Genomic DNA, 22,960 nt, shown 5'->3' on the forward strand with positions numbered 1-22,960 from the left:
GAAACAAAAGTTGAAACTGGCATCAGAATTCTCAACAGCAGCACAGGACAATAGCTAAACGATGCCTTCATATTTCTAAGGAAAAGCAATTTTTAACAAGGAATTCTATCAATTGATGGTGAAGATGGAATACAGATTTTGTTCACACATGTAAAAAGTCTTTTTTTAAAAAAATTTTTAAAATTTGTTTAATTAGTTATATGTGACAGTAGAATGCACTTTCACTCAGTCTTCTAAAGATGTGCGCCAGAAAAATGAGGGAGTAAAACTAGGAAAACACAACATGCCAAAGTCAAGGTAAAAAATGTCTCAGCCCAGGAGAGCCACTGACAGGAGCCACAGCATTCTCCTGTATGTAGCGATAGGAGTAGTGATGGAGTGGTGTGGGAAGTTGGAGAGCTGACCCTTACCCACCATGGCGGGATACTGATCAATCAAATATCAGTGTAAGCAATATATTTAAATATATTTAAAAGTCGAAATTGTTGAACTGTAGTATGTGGGAATGGCAGTTAAAGAATGATGCAGTGGATTTCATTACAAGCTCTTTGGTGCGTGCAGTTCTTTTACACCCTGTGACGAAATGCTACATGTACTGAAAATTAAGCAAGTGCATACCCTTATATCCCATAGATGTATTTAATGGTGTGTGCTTTGGTAAAATGGGCAAAGACCAATGGGCAATGATATCCATTGCCCAGCTGTTTGTAAGAGCAAGACTGTTCACCTTTAAGACCTAAATAGTCATCACTAGCAGAGTAGTAAAATAAATCAAGACTGTAAGATCTGAAAAGAATGACGTATTCCCCTGTATGCTGATATAGAAAAATCTCCAAGCTATATTATTGCATGAAAGAAGCCAGATGCAGGAGACTCTTAAGGCATGCTCCTGTTTGTACTGTGTATTATTAAAGATGTGCGTGTGTGTGTTTGTGTGTGTATGTGTGTGTTGTTACTGTATTCAGGGAATACTAGAAGTTTGCAAAAGTACCTGTTAAATGTTACTTCTAGGAAGTAATACTGAAGGTCTAAGGACAGATAGAGACAGTATCATCGGCACTTTTTTATTGTTACTGTGTCACTGCACTTAATTTTTTAATGAAAAACTTGTTAATATGAATTTATTGATCAATCTATTGGAAAGAGAAGTCAATGAGTGGCCACAGGAAGATGAAGCCTGGGAGGCTTGGCTGGCAGAGGAATGGGTGGCCGCGCTAGAAATACTCCCATCACTCCTCCAGGGCTTTCTGGTGTAAGCCCAAGACCCTCTGAAGAGCTGTGTCAGGGGGCTGGGGTTGTGGCTCAGTGGTAGAGCACTTGCCTAGCATGTGTGAGGTACTGGGTTCTTATCTCAGTACCGCATATAAATAAATGAATAATATAAAGGTCTATCAACATCTAAAAAAAATATTAAAAAAAAAAAAGAACCACATCAGGGTGGAAGGAGTTGGACTGTGGGGAATATAATTCTTTCTCTGTTCCCTTGTTTCCAACATCTAGATCCTGTCCCAACAATTCTACGTGCAACCACACCAGAATTAATCCTGACAACGGTTACACGAATTTTGACAACTTTGGCTGGTCTTTTCTTGCCATGTTCCGGCTTATGACTCAAGATTCCTGGGAGAAGCTTTATCGACAGGTTACCTGTTGATGGTCTCTCTTTTTCCTTCCCCACTCTTTCCTTTTTCCCCTGTGTCTATTATTTACATATTTATTTATGTAAAGCCTACCATTCATCCATATTTTTCTCATGTATTCCTGACATCTTTAAGAGCTATATTATTAAATTTTGCTTTAGAAATTCTGTTAGAAATTTCAAGAAAATTATAAATGTGATATTTGGAAGAAGAGTGCAAAATGAAACAAAACAAAACAAAAAAGTATTACGACTCTCCAGAGTTCCTGCTGCCAAAATATCCACTACTAGCATTCTCTCTTCTCTCTCTCTGTCTCTCTCTCTCTCACTCTCTCTCTTCCAAAAATACAAATTCCATTGAGAAGTGAAAAATAGTAAAGTCACTGAGGATGTGTGCACGGCATCTCCTCCCTGTAGGAGCGGGTATCCTCAGGAGTCCCTGGGTGGCTGGGAGGCTGCAGAGGATGCTGAGGCCGCTGAGTCACCCAGGTCTGGGGAAAGACCAATTGTCTGTGGCTGTGTCATTTTTCTTAAGTGATGGTCACTCTTCTATGGAAAAGGCTTCAGATGCAAGCGTATGCTCTGTTCCTTGCAGACTCTGCGCACCTCTGGGCTCTACTCAGTCTTCTTCTTCGTGGTGGTCATCTTCCTGGGTTCTTTCTACCTGATTAACTTAACCCTGGCTGTTGTCACCATGGCTTATGAGGAGCAGAACAGGAATGTGGCTGCAGAGACAGAGGCCAAGGAAAAGATGTTTCAGGAAGCCCAGCAGTTGTTAAAGGAGGAGAAAGAGGTAGGGACATGCAAGGTCAAAACTGTGGGATCTGCTTAGGGGATCAGAGGGGCCCCAGAGGCAATGTGACCTAAGGTTCAAAGCTGCCTCAAGGTCTGATCTCAGTTCTTTCTCTACCTGTGATTTTTGAGAGTTTAAGCCCTCTGCAGGCTGGTTGTGTTGTACCCACTCTAGGAAATAATGTAAATCCAGGCTCTCCTCTAGGCTTTCTTGTGGAAATTTGGAGATGTTTTTGTTCAGGGGTTTTGCTTGGGGGTGGGAGGGAGCTCTGGAACAACAGGTATGATGACCTCTCCCTTTGCTGAAACCCCTGTTGTGGTTATAGGTTATTCTAAGGTTTCTCTGCTATCTTTACATTTCCCAGTTCAATTGCAAGATTTCCAGGCAGGGACTTGTTTTATACTCCTTGTCATTCTTTACAGAGATTTGTCATAGGGAAGTCCACTCCAAGTCCCTAGCATCTGCAACCTCAGGCATAAGCATTGATTGAGTTCCTAGTGCATACTGGACATGGGGTAAGGGTTAGTGATAGAGATATGAGAGTCAACCTTGCATCTGACAACTGCAATCTCTGCAAAAACAGGACATGTTTTCCAGGTAAATAAAAACAGAGCTGTCATATTCCAGACAGGCAATGAGCAACCCAATGATGCAGTACTACCATGGGGAGGTGGTGCTCCTGAGGCTGGGGTCATCTGAACTGTTTTATGGGGAGGCATATTGTATTTGTTAATTGCTTTTGTTCATTTTCTAAGGCTCTGGTTGCCATGGGAATTGACAGAAGTTCACTTAATTCCCTTCAAGCCTCATCTTTTTCCCCAAAGAAAAGAAAGTTCTTTGGAAATAAGAAAAGGAAGTCCTTCTTTAAGGGAAAGTCTAGGAAAGACAAAGCTTCAGGATCAGATTCTGATGGAGAGTCCCCCCCAAATGTAAGTCTGGTCCAAGGAATTGATGACACCATAATACTGGGGGAGGGGAACAGGTCAATGGACCTAATCGAAGGAATAGAGTTACTTTATATTAGGTAAAGGGGAGTGAAGGGAGGGGAAGGGGTATGGGGGAAGGAATGATAGTAGAGTGAAGCAGACATTATTACCTCATGTACATGTATGACTGCATGACCAATGTGATCCTGCAATATGTATAATCAGAAAAATGAGAGATTGCACTCTATTTATGTATGACATATCAAAATGTATAAATGCATTCTACCATCATGTACAACTAATTAGAACAAATTTAAAAATTAAAATATAAAAATAAATTAATTAATTAATTAAACATACATATAAAAAAGAATCCACTCATTCTTCATTTCCTCATTTATCTAATCATCCTTTTTCACATACTTTCATGCATCCATATGTCTATTCAATTATACATTTGTTTATAAACATCTCTTTAAGCTGTTTCTCATGATTCCTATTTGCCTGGCACTGTAGTAGGTCCTGGCGATACAGAGTTCCTCCTTGTGTGTCAGTGTGGGTTCCCTTTGAAGCAAACCCAAAGACATTAGGTCGCAAGTAGATTGTTTGGGAAGTCATCCCAGAGAGATGTTTTTGTTCAATCCTCAGGGGAGGACTGGCACCTGGGAGGGAAGGAGACCCAGTGAAGGTGCAAGATCAAGCCAGTTATGCCTGAAGGTGGCTGAAGTTTAATCCCTCTGGAGCGAGGGTGTTAGCATACATGTGCACCAACTTCAGTCCATCCTTGGTTACAGATTGCTGGGGACTGGAGACAGTTTTCCTGTACTTCTAACTTGCTGTGTCATAGGGCAGAGAGGATTTGAGTCCCAGGAGGAAGCCTTCCAGCAAGGCCCAAGGTTATATGGGGCAACCCACTGCCTCTGTTTCAGACAACCAACCCAGACTTGGTGGGGAGTTGGGGGAGGGGGAAGGAAGAGCAGTGGTCAGAAAAGGGCTCCCAGAAAACAGTACTTAGCTGAATGGGTGGTGAAAGGAGGAGGAAAGCACCCCTGATTGGGAGAGCGACCTGTGCAAGGCCGGGAAGTAAAGGTGAGCCAGAGAACAGGACCCACTGGAACACTCGCATGTATTTGAGTGTTTTAAGTGTATGTGTGTGTGTGGGCCGGGATTGTGCACTTGTGTGCACGTGTGTATGATGAGGCAGGGTTGATGGCAAGAAGCTGTAGTGGTAAGATGGAACGATACAAAAGGTCTTGAAAACCAAGCCGATAGGTTTGCCCTTTACACTGAGGACAAGGGGTAAGAAGCCCTGAAAGATTTTAAATGAAAGAATGAGATGACCAGATGCACGTTTTTCAAATGCTGAATGCATTGAAGAGAGCAGACTGGAGGAGGCAAGACTAGAGGCAACGAATGAAGAGGTTGCCATAGTAATGGAAGTAAGAGATGATAGGGGCTTAAACTAGGGTTAGAGCAGCGAGGATGAAGAAGGATGAACAGATGACATGAACTGAAGAAAAGTATAGATCACGTCTGGCAACTGAATTGAATACAGCATGGGAATGATAGATGCCTGACTTAGGTCTTGGATAGATGACTCAATGGAAGGTCATTTACTGAGAGGAAAGAAACTTGATTTGGGGGTGGGAAAGATGGCGAGCTGAGTTTTGGATGTGCCAATTTTGAGGTGCCCATGAGACATCCCGGTAGGGATATTGAGTGGTTACTGATTGTGTTATACAGAAATGAGGAGATGAGGGAATATATAGTAGAAAAGTCATCCTTATCATTAAGGTGGACGATCTTAAGAAATGGCTTAATTATGAAAAGAAAAATTGGAAGAGGAAAATATTGAAGATACATCCAAGGAAGGATGGCAAGAGCCACTGTCCTGAGATGAACAGAGGGAGCTGTGGGTAGAAGGGGGATGTGCGTGCCCGATGACAGGGTGGGGAAAAGAACCCAGGGGCCTTTACAGAAGCAACCAGATGGACTCTATCCACTGCTGGGATGGGTCTCTGCTGCAGAAATGGGGGCAGAGCTCATGATTTACAGATTTCTTCTATTAGATAATGATATAAAGAAAAGACTGAAAATATGTTCTTTAATATTTTTAAAGTTTTTCCTTATTTCACAAAACACTAGACAAAGACCCAGACACCTTAGATAAACCATCCCTCCCACCTTAACAAGAACTGGGAATAACTATAGAAAAGGCTACATAGATTGAGGCTCTGCTTGGTTAAAACTGTGGGCAAATAAGCCCTTCTGGATACTGAGTTTTCCTGGATAGCTGAAGGGTTACATCCTTTGATCTACAATGACTTTAGAAATGTAGGTAAGATGGGTATCAACAAGCCCTTGTTCATAGCTTGAGAGAGTGCTTGAGATTTGGTATACAGATTTTGTGCTATTTAATTGGACTCTTTCTTTGTTGTTGTTGCTGCTGGAGATTGAACCCAGGGTCTCATGCTTACTAGGCAAGTGCTCCACTACTGAGCTACAATTGCTAGCTCGATTGTTCTTTTTTGTTGTTGTTGGTACTGGGGATTGATTCCATGGGCACTTTACCACTGAGCTACATCAGTGGTAGCTCAACCCTTTTTATTTTATTTTTCATACAGGGTCTCACTAAGTCCCCAGATTCTCCTTGAACTTCCCATCCTCCTGCCCCAGTCTTCTGCATCCCTAGGATTTATGGCATACACCACCGCAACCAGTTTACTGACTTTTCTTTTTAGCGAGTGCAGCCATTCAAAGCCCTTCACTATATGGCCCCTGTCCACTTTTGTAAATCTATCCCCCACTTCTGGCCTTTGCAAACATTGTTTCCAAATTAGACTTTTTATTGCTTTCGTTCAAGGATCCATTACTTACTAGCCTTTGTAAAATTTTGCTTGTTCTTTGTGGACATTGAATAAAGCACAAAGTAAAGTTTCTGTAGGTGAAAATGTGCATGCATAAGAAATATAAATGGCTAAACCATGTTTTTCTGATCTGTTAAATGTGGAATAAGAAAAGTGAACATTTGGCATGCCTTGAGGATGAAGTTAGTAGACCTTAATGCACTGTCAAGCACCTTCATTGCCCATAGCATTGAGACAAAGTAGTATGTGAAATTTTAGAGAGAGGGAGCCCCTGCCTGCCTTCAGAAAGTTCACCATGCCTTCTCTTACAGCCGCCTCTTCTAGAGAAAACCAAACAACTGTCCCAGAACCTGCCAGTGGACCTGTTTGATGAGCATGGAGATCCCTTCCAAAGACAAAGGGCACTAAGTGCTGTTAGCATCCTCACCATCACTGTGCATGGTAAGTTCTACCTCCCAGTCCAAGGGAAAGGCTCGTTTCTTTCTTCTTCTTCTTCTTCTTTTTTTTTTTTTTTTTTTTTTTTTTTGTAGTGCTGGGATTGAACCCAGGACCTTATGCTTGCAAGGGGAAAGACTCACTTCAGTGATGTCCTTCCATGACATCCTTCCATCATCTTCCCCTCCAGTTCTCCAAAAGCCCTTCACAAAAGAGGCCCACTGTACCATCTTGCAAATTGGAACTTCCTATACCTTTTCAGAACATGTCAGCAAAGTGACTTGAATGAAATGGCCCTCTCTTAACTAAGTGCCACTCTGAGTGGGCCCTCTGGTAGTGATGGGAACTGGCTAAATGTAGGATGACACTTCAGACCAAGTGCACAGATGGGGCCTCACAAGCAGGCCAGGCAGTTGCAAGAGGTCTGAGTAACAATGACAGCTAAAATAAGAAGACTTAAGACTTTTCTAGGAGGTGGCAGTTGTCATTAGTCAGGAATCTGGTTTGGGCAATAAAAGACCTATATAGACGAGATGGAACTATGAGATGACCTAATTAATAGCAGGTAATAGGGCCCCAATTAAGGGGCTAGTGTCTTGCAAGGGTCTTGCAAGGGTGGGTTCATACGGATTCCTTAGCACCCGTGAGCCTATCGCATTGCCTCATTTGGCTTGTGGTAGTCCATGAAATGGTGCCAAAGAAGTCAGGGGTGCTAATGCCTCGTGGTCTGATCTCAAGCAGCTCATAAGGTGCCTTTTATTGTTCAAGTGCTTATGGATACCCTTCCCTCAAGCCCTGGTCAGTCCCCAGTGCCTGTGTTACAGCCATCACTATAGCGTCTTGAGAGGACAGAGCTTGTGCCTGTATCTCTCTCATGGGTTCCCAGCTAGTCAGCATTGACTTCCACATCTGCATCTCTAACAGTGCAGCCCAGCCCTGGAGGCTCCGTAAGCGTAGAGACTTGATGTTTTTGACCGTCCCTCGTGTGGGTTGTATGTGGTGAATCATCTGTGACTGGCTGGAAAGCTTTTCTGGCTACACAAGACAGTGCCCTGTTTGAGCATTGATCCTAGGAGATCCGGGAAGGAGGGAGGAAGGAATATACTTGGGCAAAGAGCAGCTGGAGACTTCAGAGCTGACTCCTCAGTCACTCTTTCTTTCTCCTTCTCCAGAACAAGAAAAATCACAGGAACCTTGTCTCCCATGTGGGGAAAACCTGGCATCCAGATACCTCGTGTGGAACTGCAGTCCCCAGTGGCTGTGCATTAAGAAGACCCTGAGATTTGTGATGACCGATCCTTTTACTGAACTGGCTATCACCATCTGCATCATAATCAATACCATCTTCTTGGCCATGGAGCATAACAATATGGACAAGTATTTGAGGACCATATTACAAACAGGGAATTGGGTAAATTTAGGCTTTGTGAAATATAAATTATATTTCCAATTATGAATTAGGGTTCTTTCAGAGTCTAAATATTTTGTGAGTGGCCTAACCTAAACTAAGTCTTTGGTCTCTGTAAGTGGAGTAGAGGGAAAATATGACTGTCAGGATTTTATTTTTGGTGGTGCTGGGGATTGAATACAGGGTCTTGTGCATGCTAGGCAAGAACTCTACCAACTGAGTTATATCCCCAGCTCAGGATTTTATTTCTACCCAGTTTATCTGAATAATGTTCCAAGGGTCCCATGTTGGCCCTCTAGTAGGTCAAGATACCTCTTTAGTACCTACTGGTAAGTCAGAAACAAGTAGACATCTTTTTGTTTGTTTGTACCAGGGATTAAACCCAGGGGCGCTTAACCACTGAGTAACATCACAAACACTTTTTATTTTTGAGACAGAGTCTCTGTAAACTGCTTAGGACCTTCCTAAGTTACTGAGGCTGGCCTCAAACTTGCGATCTGCCTGCCTCAGCCTCCTGAGTCGATGGTATTACAGGCATGCACCGCCACCTCACCTGGCACAAGTAGACATCTTAAAAGGTCAACGAGTTGGGATAATCAGGAAAATATCATCACATCCAGAGACCCTTGGTATTGACTACCATGATCCCCAGTGATACTGACAACATTATTTGTCATAAAACAAAGTCATTACTTAGGTGTTGTCCCTGGAAGATGAGTCAGGGCCTGCAAGCTGTGGGGGGTTCACTTTCCTAGGAGAAGATGTAAAGCATTCAGGGTGAGCACCCAGACTTGAGCCTATTTCAGTGTTTCTCATGGAATGGATCTAGACTCAGTTAAACTGGGAACATTAAGACAGGGAAAGAGACTTTTTGAGGCTTGTCCACTTCTGAAAGGCATTTTTCTGGAGGGAAAATTAGTCTCTCAAATATCAGGAACAACACATAATTAGCCATTGGATGTTTTACTGTAGTTAGTTAATGGGTTAATTGGCTAAAAAATCTCAACAGAACATCTATTTTTTTTTCCTTCATGAAGTTTTATTTATTTTTCCAATTTTAAAAGCCACACAGGATTTAAAAAAATTTAAAGGAAAATATAAATATGGGAAATGCAAAGAAGAAACTCAATATGATCATATTAGCATTGCAATATGTGTGTGTGTATATACATGCATTTATGTTTGTTTGTTGATTTTATTTTCTTTCTCAAATTTCCCACTGATTAGGGATCCTGAGCATTGAAATGAAGCTACTTTTTCTAGTTAGAAGCCAGCTGATTGAATGACATTCTTCTTTACTCTTTCCAGAAGCAGAAGGAGTCCCAGGAACATGATTGTTTTCCAAGTACACACTCAGCAGCTACACCCCAGCTCTTAAAAATTGACAGGAAACATGTCAAACTGTCCACATAGCTTCCATTTCCTTTCCGTGTGCCCCACTCCCTAGACAGGCAATACAAAGATGGCGACCAGCTCATCATTGGTTGCACTCACTGTGGTGCTGGCGGGTGGGGGCTTTTGAGTCATGAGTTTCAAGAAACATATTCAAATCTCCCCTTCTCTGACGGATGGACAAGGATTAAGCTAGTCTGTGGAGTTCAGTAACAATGGACTCTCCATGTTTAGGGATTGTTCAGATCAAGGAGTACATTAAGCTCCCAAGATGCCATAAATAGCAACTGGATTAGCTTGACAAAACCAATGGACCCAAAGCATCTAGGGCTTTCGACACCTAAAACCTAAGGAGGCAAGAGGAGGAGGGAGAGTCACAGGGGGCATAGAGCAGTCCATAACTACCCAGGACAGGTGCTGTTGTACGCTTTCAGATACTGATCATGGCATTGAGAAGTAAGTAGTATGCAACAGAATTTAATGGGAAGACAAGCTTGAGTTTCCTTGGCCCTGTCACTCGACTGGATATATCTTGGCCGATCCCTTTATTTTTAACTTGTGCCATTTTATGTTAGACAGGTTTTTCATAATAATAAATCTTTGCATTGTTTATAAAAACAATCTGCTACTTTTAATAAGATTTAATCATTTATGTTTTTATGGCAAATTGTTTTAATTAAGAACATAAAGCCATAATTGTCAAGACTTTATGTAGCATTTATTTTAAACAATAGTGAATTATCAACCAACTTTAGACTTTTCTAACCTGAGAGTCAGTTTTAAACTATCTCCTTGTATTTATGGGTTTTTCACCCAGAAATGCAGTAGACTCTCTGTATTGCAGTATTACTGGCAATATTTTCAAAGAGTTTAATCCTTTTAATATTACTTTATTATCTTCATACTTTGTTTTTTTTTTCCAATTTCTATTTATTAATGTGTGTGTGTATGTGTGTGTGTGTGTGTGTGTGTGTGTGTGTGAGAGAGAGAGAGAGAGAGAGAGAGAGAGAGAGAGAGAGAGAGAGAGCGCTATTTGCTATGAAGAAATGGTTTGCTTTATCTTGTGTGCGGATTGGGAGAATATTTAGTTTTAATATGGCTACTACTTAGTAAACATTTTACAAACTTCTTAAGCCCGTATTTATTTAGTTATCAGAGACAAAGACAAAATAATTTATTTTTGTTCATGAGGAACACACATAACATTTTTTATGTCTCTTACCCCTTCTTCCTATTCTGATATGTTTTTTAAATTTTTAATTAATTTTTAATCTGTTTTAATTAGTTGTACATGACAGTAGAATGTATTTGTACATTTTGATAGATCATACACAGAGTGTAATTTCTCATTTTTCTGATTATACATATTGTAGGCTCACATCGGTCATGCAGTCCTATATGTACATAAGGTGATAATGTCTCCGCTGTGGAATGATAAAAACTCACTGTGTCCTCAGTGAGTTTTGAAGGCTGTATTCAGATTCACTAGTCCTTTCACCTATAACCAGTGGAGGGTTTATGTTGAGCTATTCAAAGACATTTTTGTATTCCAGGTGGTGTTTTCTAATTCTCGACTCTGGGTCACTCTAAAAAAAACAAAAACTTTTTTTTTTTTTTTTTTTTAAATTTAAATCAAGGTGTTGTGATTGAGCGGTTAAGTGAACTCTTCCTGGGCTGGTTTATGGAGGCTATCCTGAGTTTTCAGAGCTGTTGTTTACCTCATCTTACCTTGCCCTCCCACCCTCAATTTGGGAGTTTTAAATTGGTAAGGATAATGCTGAGGAGGAATTGCCTGACATTTTCTATCACTCAGCTAATAGCCAAAGATCCAGTTTTACCTTATTTTTCAACAGAATAGGAAATAATATTCATTTTCCATCCCGACATCTATGAGCTTGATAGCATTGGGCTGGGCACCATGGATAATGATTGAGAGGAGCCAAGCTACTGCATAAAGGGTTCCATTGTATGGACTTTAGAGTACATTGTATCAACCACAAGAATACTTTTTATTTCTTTGTAACCTCTGCAATTCCTGTGGAGCATTCTTAAAAGTGTGTCTTTTCTCCTTCTTCCTCTCACTGCAGGTTTTCAGTGGCATTTTTATAGCAGAAATGTGCCTAAAAATCATTGCACTTGATCCTTACCACTACTTTCGCCAAGGCTGGAACATTTTTGACAGCATCGTAGCTGTTCTGAGTTTTGCAGAAATCATATATTCAAAGTGGTCCTTCTTGCGTTCCTTCAGAGTGGTAAGGATCTTTCACTGCCTAACATAGTTGTCCATATTGAAGAATCTTGAGTAAATCCAATGACTAACTTGGACTAAAATTTAATTCATTTTAACCCTAGAATAAAATATGTACTCCTCCTGACACTCAAAATTGTAATAGCCTTGGGAGTCTCAGGGAGTCTTCTCTCAAATAAAGTCCTATTCTGTCTCCCCACTGAGATGACCTTTAGGTGATTGGATATAAAAATTGTGTTTTCCAGGGTCAAGACTCTGCTCTCTCTGTTTTATATGACCCTGCAAAACTCTCTTCTGCCATTGAACTCTGAGGCAGACACCCTCACATCTGGACTCACCAATGAGGGTGTAGACTGTAGAGCCCATGAGAGGGATTTGTGCTGCCCACAGGTGCTGTCTCAGAACACCTCATCACATTTTCTTTATCCATTTGCTAGTTGATGGTCACTTACACATTTATTTGGTTTTTATGATTAGCCCAGCAGTGAAAATGGGAGTGCATATGTCACTTCAGTAAACTGATTTCATTTCCTTTGAATGTATACCCAGGAGTGAGATCACAGGATCAGACAGTAGTTCTATTTTTTTTTTTTTTTTTTTTTTTTTAGTAACCTCCATACTGTTTTCCATAGTGATTGTATGAATTTATATTCCCACCAATAGTGTGCCAGGGTTCCCTTTTCTCCACATACTCACCAGTACTTCTTGTCTTTTTGATAATGTTACCAACCAAGTTTGACCCCAAAGGCTGGGTATTTTTTCCTCGTGGAATCATAGAACCAATAACAAGAATGAGCACCCACTGAGCAGGGGAGGAGACTTGTATTCTTGGCCAAGAATAGAAGTGAGGAGATGAACTTGCAAACCAACTTCCTGCCCCTTTGGGTTTGGAAGTTTATAAGTATAGGATTTTGAAAAATGAGGGGAAGGGATAGGTGACTAAAGGCAAATTCAGGGGAATGGGCAGAGATTTTCAGGAAATTCAGGCACCAACCTCTTTTTGTTCCTTTTTATGATTCTTTGGTTGTTGTCAGGGTCATTGCCAATTGTCATGGTGCTGGGGGAAGGTGTCATTCAGTATGAAGATGGGGTCACTCTGGCCAACTCTCTTGGATCCTTCTAGTTTCAGCCAGCTCAACTAAAGAACTTCTGCCTTCGATGATAAGCATTAGTAGGGTCAGGTAAAAATTCAGCTAGACCACCTAGGTAGAACAAAATTAGGGCAGAGTAACAGAGCTTGCAGTGCTAACTGGAGTGAGGTGACAGCTCACTGTAGTTTTGATTTGCATTTCCCTGATGATTAGAGATGCCAAGCATTTTTGGTTGGTCATTTGTATGCCTTCTTTTGAAAAATGTCCCTTTTGATCTACTGCCCATTTTATAATTATTTTTTTTAATTTATTTATTTATTTTTTTTTTACGTTTACATAGGGTAATGATGTTTATTATATTTTTCCCCTCCCCCCCACCCCTCCCACCCCTCTTTTCCCTCTACACAGTCCTTCTTTCCTTCATTCTTACTGCTCTCCTTAGCCTAACTCTAAACCTAACCCTAAACCTAATGCTAGCCCCTCCCACCCCCCATTATATGTCCTCATCCGCTTATCAGCGAGATCATTCGTCCTTTAGTTTTTTGAGATTGGCTTATCTCACTTAGCATGATATTCTCCAATTTCGACCATTTGCCTACAAATGCCATAATTTTATCATTCTTCATTGCGGAGTAATATTCCATTGTATAAATATGCCACAGTTTCTTTATCCATTCATCAACCGAAGGACATCTAGGTTGGTTCCACAATCTGGCTATGGTGAATTGAGCAGCAATGAACATTGATGTGGCTGTATCTCTGTAGTATGCTGCTTTTAAGTCCTTTGGGTATAGGCCAAGGAGTGGGATAGCTGGGTCAAATGGTGTTTCCATTCCAAGCTTTCTGAGGAATCTCCACACTGCTTTCCAGAGTGGTTGCACTAATTTGCAACCCCACCAGCAATGTATGAGTGTTCCTTTTTCACCACATCCTCGCCAACACCTATTGTTGCTTGTATTCTTGATAATCGCCATTCTAATTGGGGTGAGATGAAATCTTAGGGTAGTTTTGATTTGCATTTCCCTTATTACTAGGGATGTTGAACATTTTTTCATATATCTGGTGATTACTTGTACATCTTCTTCTGTGAAGTGTCTGTTCATTTCCTTAGCCCATTTGTTGATTGGATTATTTGTATTCTTCGTGTAGAGTTTTTTGAGTTCTTTATAGATTCTGGAAATTAGCGCTCTATCTGAGGTATGGTTGGCAAAGATATTCTCCCACTCTGTAGGCTCTCTCTTCACATTTCTGATAGTTTCCTTTGCTGACAGAAAGCTTTTTAGTTTGAATCTATCCCAGTTGTTTATTCTTGCTTTTATTTCTTGTGCTATGGGAGTCCTGTTAAGGAAATCTGATCCTGAGCCAACAAGTTGAAGATTTGGACCTACTTTTTCTTCTATAAGATGCAGGGTCTCTGGTCTGATTCCGAGGTCCTTGATCCATTTTGAGTTGAGTTTTGTGTAGGGTGAGAGATAGGGGTTTAGTTTCATTCTATTGCATATAGTTTTCCAGTTTTCCCAGCACCATTTGTTGAAGAGGCTATCTTTTCTCCATTGCATATTGTTGGAACCTTTGTCTAGTATGAGAAAATTGTATTTATTTGGGTTTGTGTCCATGTCCTCTATTCTGTACCATTGATCTACCTGTCTATTTTGGTACCAATACCATGCCGTTTTTGTTACTATTGCTTTGTAGTAGAGTTGAAGATCTGGTATTGCAATACCCCCTGCTTCGCTCTTGCTACTGAGGATTGCTTTAGCTATTCTAGGTTTTTTATTCTTCCAGATGAATTTCATAATTGCTTGCTCTATTTCTGCGAGGTACATCATTGGGATTTTAATTGGAATTGCATTGAATCTGTATAGCACTTTAGGTAGTATAGCCATTTTGACGATATTAATTCTGCCTATCCAGGAACATGGGAGATCTTTCCATCTTCTAAGGTTTTCTTGAATTTCTTTCTTTAGTGTTCTGTAGTTCTCATTGTAGAGGTCTTTCACCTCTTTTGTGAGATTGATTCCCAAGTATTTTATTTTCTTCGATGCTATTGTGAATGGGGTAGTTTTCCTAATTTCTCTTTCTGAAGATTCATCACTTATGTATAAAAATGCATTGGATTTATGAGCATTGATCTTGTAACCTGCTACTTTACTGAATTCACTTATGAGTTCTAAAAGTTTTCTGGTGGAATTTCCAGGTTCCTCTAAATATATAATCATGTCATCAGCGAACAGGGATAGTTTGAGTTCTTCTTTTCCTATTCGTATCCCTTTAATTTCTTTGGTTTGTCTGATTGCTCTGGCTAGAGTCTCAAGGACGATGTTGAATAGAAGCGGTGAAAGAGGGCATCCCTGCCTTGTTCCAGTTTTTAGGGGGAACGCTTTCAGTTTTTCACCATTTAGAATGATATTAGCCATGGGCTTAGCATAGATGGCCTTTATAATGTTTAGGAATGTTCCCATTACCCCAATTTTTTCTAGTGTTTTGAGCATGAAGGGATGCTGTATTTTATCAAATGCTTTTTCTGCATCTATTGAAATAATCATGTGATTCTTAACTTTAAGTCTGTTGATATGGTGAATGACATTTATTGATTTCCGAATGTTGAACCAACCTTGCATCCCTGGGATAAAACCCACTTGATCGTGGTGCACTATCTTTTTAATATATATTTGTATGCGATTTGCTAAAATTTTGTTGAGAATTTTTGCATCGATGTTCATTAAGGATATTGGTCTGAAATTTTCTTTCCTTGATGTGTCTCTGTCTGGTTTAGGTATCAGGGTGATATTGGCTTCATAGAATGAGTTTGGTAGGGTTCCCTCCTCTTCTATTTCATGGAATAGTTTGAGGAGTATTGGAATGAGCTCTTCTTTAAAGGTTTTGTAGAACTCGGCTGAGAACCCATCTGGTCCTGGACTTTTCTTTGTTGGTAGGCTTTTGATGACCTCTTCTATTTCATTGCTTGAAATTGGTTTATTTAAGTTGTGTATGTCCTCCTCATTCAGTTTAGGTAGTTCATATGTCTCTAGAAATTTGTTGATGTCTTCAAGGTTTTCTGTTTTGTTGGAGTATAGATTTTCGAAATAGCTTCTAATTATGTTTTGTATTTCACTCGTGTCTGTTGTGATGTTTCCTTGTTCATTCCGAATTTTAGTAATTTGAGTTTTCTCCCTCTTTCTCTTTGTTAGTGTGGCTAAGGGTTTATCAATTTTATTTATTTTTTCAAAGAACCAACTATTTATTTTATTAATTTTTCCGATTGTTTCTTTTGTTTCGATTTCGTTGATTTCGGCTCTGATTTTAACTATTTCCTGTCTTCTACTACTTTTGGTATTGGTCTGCTCTTCTTTTTCTAGTGCTTTGAGCTGTAGTGTTAAGTCGTTTATTTGTTGATTTCTACTTCTTTTTTTGAATGCACCCCATGAAATAAATCTTCCTCTAAGTACTGCTTTCATAGTGTCCCAGAGATTTTGATATGATGTGTCTTTGTTCTCGTTTACTTCTAAGAATTTTTTTATTTCCCTCCTGATGTCTTCTGTTATCCATTCATCATATAATAGTGTATTATTTAGTCTCCAGGTATTGGAGAAGTTTCTGTTTTTTATTCTGTCATTTATTTCTAATTTCAATCCATTATGATCTGATAGAGTACAAGGTAGTATCTCTATCTTCTTGTATTTACTAACAGTAGCTTTGTGGCATAAAATATGGTCTATTTTAGAGAAGGATCCATGTGCTGCTGAGAAGAAAGTGTATTCATTCTGTGTTGGATGGTATATTCTATATATGTCCGTTAAGTCTAAATTGCTGATTGTGTTGTTGAGATCTATAGTTTCTTTATTCAATTTTTGTTTGGACGATCTATCCAGTGGTGAGAGAGGTGTGTTAAAATCGCCTAGTATTATTGTGTTGTGGTCTATTTGGTTTCTGGAATTGAGAAGGATTTGTTTGACGTACGTGGATGAGCCAATGTTCGGGGCATAGATATTTATGATTGTTATGTCTTGCTGATTTATGCTTCCCTTAAGCAGCATGTAATGTCCTTCTTTATCCCTTCTGACTAGTTTTGGTTTGAAGTCCACATTATCTGAGATGAGGATGGATACTCCAGCTTTTTTGCTGTGTCCGTGTGCATGGTATGTTTTTCCCCATCCTTTCACCTTTAGTCTATGGGTGTCTCTTTCTATGAGATGTGTCTCTTGCAGGCAGCATATTGTTGGATTTTTCTTTTTAATCCAATCTGCCAGTCTGTGTCTTTTGATTGATGAATTCAGGCCATTAACATTCAGGGTTATTATTGTGATATGATTTGTATTCCCAGTCAATTGACTCATATTTGTTTTTGACATGATTTGGTTTCTCCTTTATTTGGCTATTCCTTTAGGCTAGCGCCTCCTGTTGCTGATTTGCATCGTTGTTTTTCATCTCTTCCTCATGGAATATTTTGCTGAGAATGTTCTGTAATGCTGGCTTTCTTTTTGTAAATTCCTTTAGCTTTTGTTTATCATGGAAGGATCTTATTTCATCGTCAAATTTGAAGGTAAGTTTTGCTGGGTATAAGATTCTTGGTTGGCATCCATTTTCTTTCAGAGCTTGGTATATGTTGTTCCAGGCCCTTCTAGCTTTTAGGGTCTGGATTGAAAAATCTGCTGATATTCTTATTGGTTTCCCTCTGAATGTAATTTGATTCTTTTCTCTCGCGGCCTTTAAAATTCTGTCTTTATTTTGTATGTTAGGTATTTTCATAATAATGTGCCTTGGTGTGGGTCTGTTGTAATTTTGTATGTTTGGAGTTCTATAAGCCTCTTGTACTTGGTTTTCCATTTCGTTCTTCAGATTTGGGAAATTTTCTGTTATTATTTCATTGAATAGATTGTTCATTCCTTTGGTTTGTTTCTCTAAGCCTTCCTCAATCCCAATAATTCTCAAATTTGGCCTTTTCATGATATCCCATAGTTCTTGGAGATTCTGTTCATGATTTCTTACCATCTTCTCTGTTTGTTCCACTTTGTTTTCAAGGTTAAATATTTTGTCTTCAATGTCTGAGGTTCTGTCTTCCAGGTGTTCTATCCTATTGGTTATGCTTTCTATGGAGTTTTTAACTTGGTTTATTGTTTCCTTCATTTCAAGGATTTCAGTTTGGTTTTTTTTCAGTATCTCTAACTCTTTATTGAAATGATCTCTTGCTTCCCGTATTTGGTCTTTTAACTGTTGATTGGTGCGATCATTTAATGCCTGCATTTGCTCTTTCATCTCCTCCTTCAATGCCTGCATTTGCTCTTTCATCTCCTCATTAGCTTCCCTGATCGTTTTAATTACGTACATTCTGAACTCCCTTTCTGACATTTCTTCTGCTCTGCTGTCATTGGGTTTTATTGATGTAGTATCTAGGTTTGTTTGGGACATTTTCTTCCCTTGTTTTCTCATAATGGTCAGTTGTCAGTGGGACCCTGAGATATTGCAGTTTTCCACTATTGGCTTATAGTGTCCCAGTAGATTTCCAGTGTATCACCTCCCAGCCTTCAGTAGCCTGATGTCTTGGAGGAATCTGATAAAGCAGCTCATTCGAAGAATACTGCCCCTAGCCCCCTACTGGTTCCACGTTTTGGAACTGGCTCTGTGCGGAAATGCTCTCACTGTGGGCCTGCACCGTGCAGCTGGCCGTGTGGGAAGAGCCCACTGCCGGAGTGTGGCAGACTACCTTGGGAAGACTCAAGCTGCCCTGCCCGGCTCTGCTAAGCCACCTCTATCTGGGCCTGCCACCCGGGCTGAGCTTTACCCAGTGGGCAGACTCACCCGTGGCTCCACTTCAGTCCGAGTCTCTCAATGCCTCCCCTTCTTAACTCCTGGGTTGTGGAGCGACCGGGGGTGCAGTCTCCCTCTAGGCCGCCATCTTGGATCGCCCCGTGAAGAGAGCCCGCAGCCGGAGTGGGCAGAGCCGCCTGAAGAGGTCTCCGGCTGCCCTGCCCTTATCCCTGAGGCTGATTGCAGATCGAGGCTCTCCGCTGGTTCTTTGCAGGAGTACACTGCACTGCAGCGGCTCCGGGACTCGGAGCCTGCTCTGTTCAGACAGGCTCTCACTAGCGGGCCAGTTCCGTTCGGAGAACCTGGAGAAGCTGGCTGTGTGGGCGGGGCCCACCGCCGGAGTGCGCAGGACTGCCTGTGGATGACTCTAGCTGCCCTGCCCGGCTCCGATAAGCCACCTCTATCTGGGCCTGCCCCCCGGGCCGAGCTTTACCCAGTGGGCAGACTCACCCGTGGCTCCACTTCAGTCCGAGTCTCTCAATGCCTCCCCTTCTTAACTCCTGGGTTGTGGAGCGACCGGAGGTGCAGTCTCCCTCTAGGCCGCCATCTTGGATCGCCCCGTGAAGAGAGCCCGCAGCCGGAGTGGGCAGAGCCGCCTGAAGAGGTCTCCGGCTGCCCTGCCCTTATCCCTGAGGCTGACTGCAGATCGAGGCTCTCCGCTGGTTCTTTGCAGGAGTACACTGCACTGCAGGGGCTCCGGGACTCGGAGCGTGCTCTGTTCAGACAGGCTCTCACTAGCGGGCCAGTTCCGTTCGGAGAACCTGGAGAAGCTCCCATTTTATAATTAGATAATTTGTTTTTTACTGTTGAGTTTATATATTCTGTTAACCTTGTCAGATGTACAGCTTGCAAATATTTTCCCCTATTCTTCAGGTCATCTCTACATACCATTGATTGTTTTCTTTGCTGTGCAAAAACTTTTTAGTTTGATGTAATCTTTCTTTCTTTCTTTCTTTCTTTCTTTCTTTCTTTCTTTCTTTCTTTCTTTCTTTTCTTTCTTTTCTTTCTTTCTTTTCCTGTGCTTTGGAGGTCTTGTCCAAAAAACCCTTGCCTAATCCAATGTTCTAAGTGTTCCCATGTTTGTTTGTTTTTCTGGTATTTTCATAGTATCAGATCTTACACTTAAGTCTTTAATCCAGTTTGGGTTTTTGGATATGATGAGAGATATTCACCTAGCTTCATTCTTCTGCATGCAGATATCCACTTTTCCCTATAGCATTTTTTGTAAAGATTGTCCTTCAATGTGTGTTCTTAGTAGATTTGTCAAAAAACAATTAGCAGTAGATGCATGGATTTACTTCTAGGTTCACTACTCTATTGGTCTGCTTTTATGGCACTGCCATGCTGTTTGGATTGCTAACTCTTCATGGTATATTTTGAAGTCAGGTAGTGTAATGCCTTCTGCTTTGTTCTTTTTGCTCAGGATTGCTTTAACTCTTTTGAGTCTTTTGTGGTTCCATGCAAATTTTAGGATTACTCTTTCTAGTTCTACAAAGAATACATTGGTATTCTGATAGGGATTGCACTGAATTTGTAGATAATTTTGGGTAGTATAGACATTTTAACAATATCAGTTCTTCCAATCCATGAATGGAAATACGGGATGTGTTTCCATTTTTTTTTTTTTTTTTTTTTTGGTATCCTCTTCAATCCCTCTTATCAACGTTTAAAATAATTTATATTGTAGAAATCTTTTACCACCTTGGTTAAATTTATTCCTATGTATTTTATTTATTTTTTATAGCTACTATAAATGGGACTGTTTCTTGAAAATTTTAAAAAGATAATTTTCTATTGACATTTAGAAACTCTACTAATTTGTGTACATTGATTTTGTATCCTATAACTTCTGTTCACTATTTCAAATAATTTTGTTTGTTTGTGGTGGAGTGTTCTTAGACGTGCTTGTCTGTAGCATGTCATCTGCAAACAGTATAATTTAACCCCCTCTTTTCTAAATTGGATGGCCTTTTTTCTTTCCCTTGCCTGACTGCTCTGGCTAGTACTTCCAGTACTACATTGAGAATGGACATCCTTGTCTCAGGTACATGGAACAGGTGATGAGCTACAAATGGCCCAGAGGCCCGAGTTTGGTGACACCTGGTATATTAGATAGAATTTAAAAACATTCATTTTATACAATAAATATGTATGTTCAATTGCCATTCTAAACCCCAAATCTTTATCTGTAAAGTAAATTAGAACAAAATATTTCTATTTTTAAATGACAAAGAGACAGGAAGTTGGTAGTTAACTTGAAACTAAGTTTTTAAGTTATAAGTGCTGTGATTTAGGAATATGTCATATGCTTCATAGATGAGCAAATGGAGTTGGTTTTTAACGGGATTTTCTTCCATTTTTGTTTGTTGTCTTTTTTTTTTTTTTTTTTTTTTTTACAGCTGAGGGTCTTCAAGTTAGCCAAATCCTGGCCAACTTTAAATACACTAATTAAGATAATCGGCCACTCTGTTGGAGCTCTTGGACACCTGACTGTGGTCCTGGCCATTGTGATCTTTATTTTTTCTGTAGTTGGCATGCAGCTTTTTGGCTCTAAATTCGGTTGCCGAAAGAGTCAACACCTCTGTTCTGGAGACTTGTGTTTTCGGCGCTGGCACATGGGGGATTTTTACCACTCCTTCCTGGTGGTATTCCGCATCCTCTGTGGGGAATGGATCGAAAACATGTGGGCGTGTATGCAAGAAGTTGACGGACCGCTGTGCATTATTGTCTTTGTCTTGATCTTGATAATAGGAAAACTCGTGGTGAGTCTCTTAGATATTTTTTTTTTCAAAAAGAGGGAAAAATGTGTCTCTCTCAAATGCTTCTTTTGCAACACTTTGCTAGTGACAATCATAATTCTACATATAATAACAAATACATCTTTAAAATCTTTTGAATTTGGTTTGAAGAAAGTAGAATAAGCATGAAATGAATCATCTTGACAAAGGGCCCATGGGTTGAAAGACCTTCCAGTATCTCATGTATTTCAAGTGATATATCTAAGACAATCATAGTCTCTTTGCCAGTGGGTGGCGGAGGTAAGGGTTTGTGACTTAATTTGATCGGTAAGAAGTAAAGAGATGTTCACAGTGGAAACGTAGGAAGGATTTCTTGTTATTAAAAGTATATATGAGAGCAGTGGTGGTGGTTTAGTGGTAGAGTGTTTGCCTAGCACGTGTGAGGCACTGGGTTCAATCTCCAACACCACATAAAACTAAATAAACAGAATAAAAGTATTGTGTCCATCTGCAACTAAAAATATTTTCTTAAAAGTATGTATGAGGGGGGAAAATGGTCCCTTTACTTCTTCTGGGCCTTTTTGTGACCTTAACTCCTAGAGGAGCTATATACTTCATGAAATTATGAGACCATATGAGAACCTAGAACAAAGGAAGGTAGATCCTAGCACTGAGGAAAGGAGAGTGAAAAGAGAACAAACCCACCTTCATGTCAGAATTGGTCTCTAACCTATTTTCAAGCTTCTTGTTATGCTTATTATGTAACAAGCTGGCTTGAGGCCGTTCCTCGCAGCTGGAAACATTGATATTTACGAAGAGGCTAATAAAACACACATTGGTGAAGGTATGAAGAGACAGAAGACTCACAAAAATCTTTGAGCACAAGCTCTCCAGAATCCAGTTGGAGCTGATATGCACATATGATTATCTCCATAAGATCTCTTTATCCCAAGAGCCTGATAAATGATGTTCATAGACAGTAATGATCCAGAAGTTCAAAAGAGCCGGATATCACCAATGGGAATGGGGAAAGAACATCAAGAAAGGCTCTGAAGAAATATGGCCCCTGAGAAGTCCACTTAAGAGGCAAGAGGACATAGACAAAGAGAGGAGAACTTGAACTGGAGAGTGTATAAGTATAAGCAAAAGCCAAGTAGGTAGATATCCAGTGATCTAAATTTAAAGTGGCATGTGCTTCAAAGGAAGAGTTACAGATTTGAACCAGACCCTGCTGGTGCTGCCCCAATGCCTTAGTGAGTTTAGAGGGGCAGGGTCTAAAGAGTCTGTAGAAAATACATCATCTCAACTCATCTCCATTGGACCAACAGTGGAGGACTGCATAGAGGTCTTGGATATCTGATCCATATCCCAGCGGACAAGTCCAGCAAAAAATCCAAGCTTGTGATCCAGCTGACCCCTAAGTTCCATGTACTCTCTATTTTTGCCACATGAAGATTATCTCATCTCCTTTACCCTGACCAGGTTCTGCACATAATTGTTGCTTACATGGAGATTAGCTGGATTTGGCTATTTGCATCCTTTAACTTCAAGTTCTCTTTTATCTTATCAACTCTATGCCTTCCTCAATCTTTTATTCATTTTATAGATGAACTTT

The 22,960-nt window shown here is 40.3% G+C and overlaps 1 protein-coding gene across 1 annotated transcript in view; it reads left to right on the forward strand.

The window, feature by feature from the left end:
- The window catches only part of Scn11a (sodium voltage-gated channel alpha subunit 11), a 115,463-nt gene that overhangs the window by 48,844 nt on the left and 43,659 nt on the right, over positions 1-22,960 (forward strand). The window contains 7 exon segments of the mRNA XM_047531029.1: positions 1,501-1,642; positions 2,235-2,432; positions 3,188-3,361; positions 6,537-6,666; positions 7,833-8,071; positions 11,548-11,712; positions 21,007-21,369. Of these exon segments, the coding sequence (XP_047386985.1) occupies positions 1,501-1,642; positions 2,235-2,432; positions 3,188-3,361; positions 6,537-6,666; positions 7,833-8,071; positions 11,548-11,712; positions 21,007-21,369 (1,411 nt within the window).

The sequence above is a fragment of the Sciurus carolinensis genome, chromosome 17, assembly GCF_902686445.1.
Source record: "Sciurus carolinensis chromosome 17, mSciCar1.2, whole genome shotgun sequence".
Classification (NCBI taxonomy): Eukaryota; Metazoa; Chordata; class Mammalia; order Rodentia; family Sciuridae; genus Sciurus; species Sciurus carolinensis.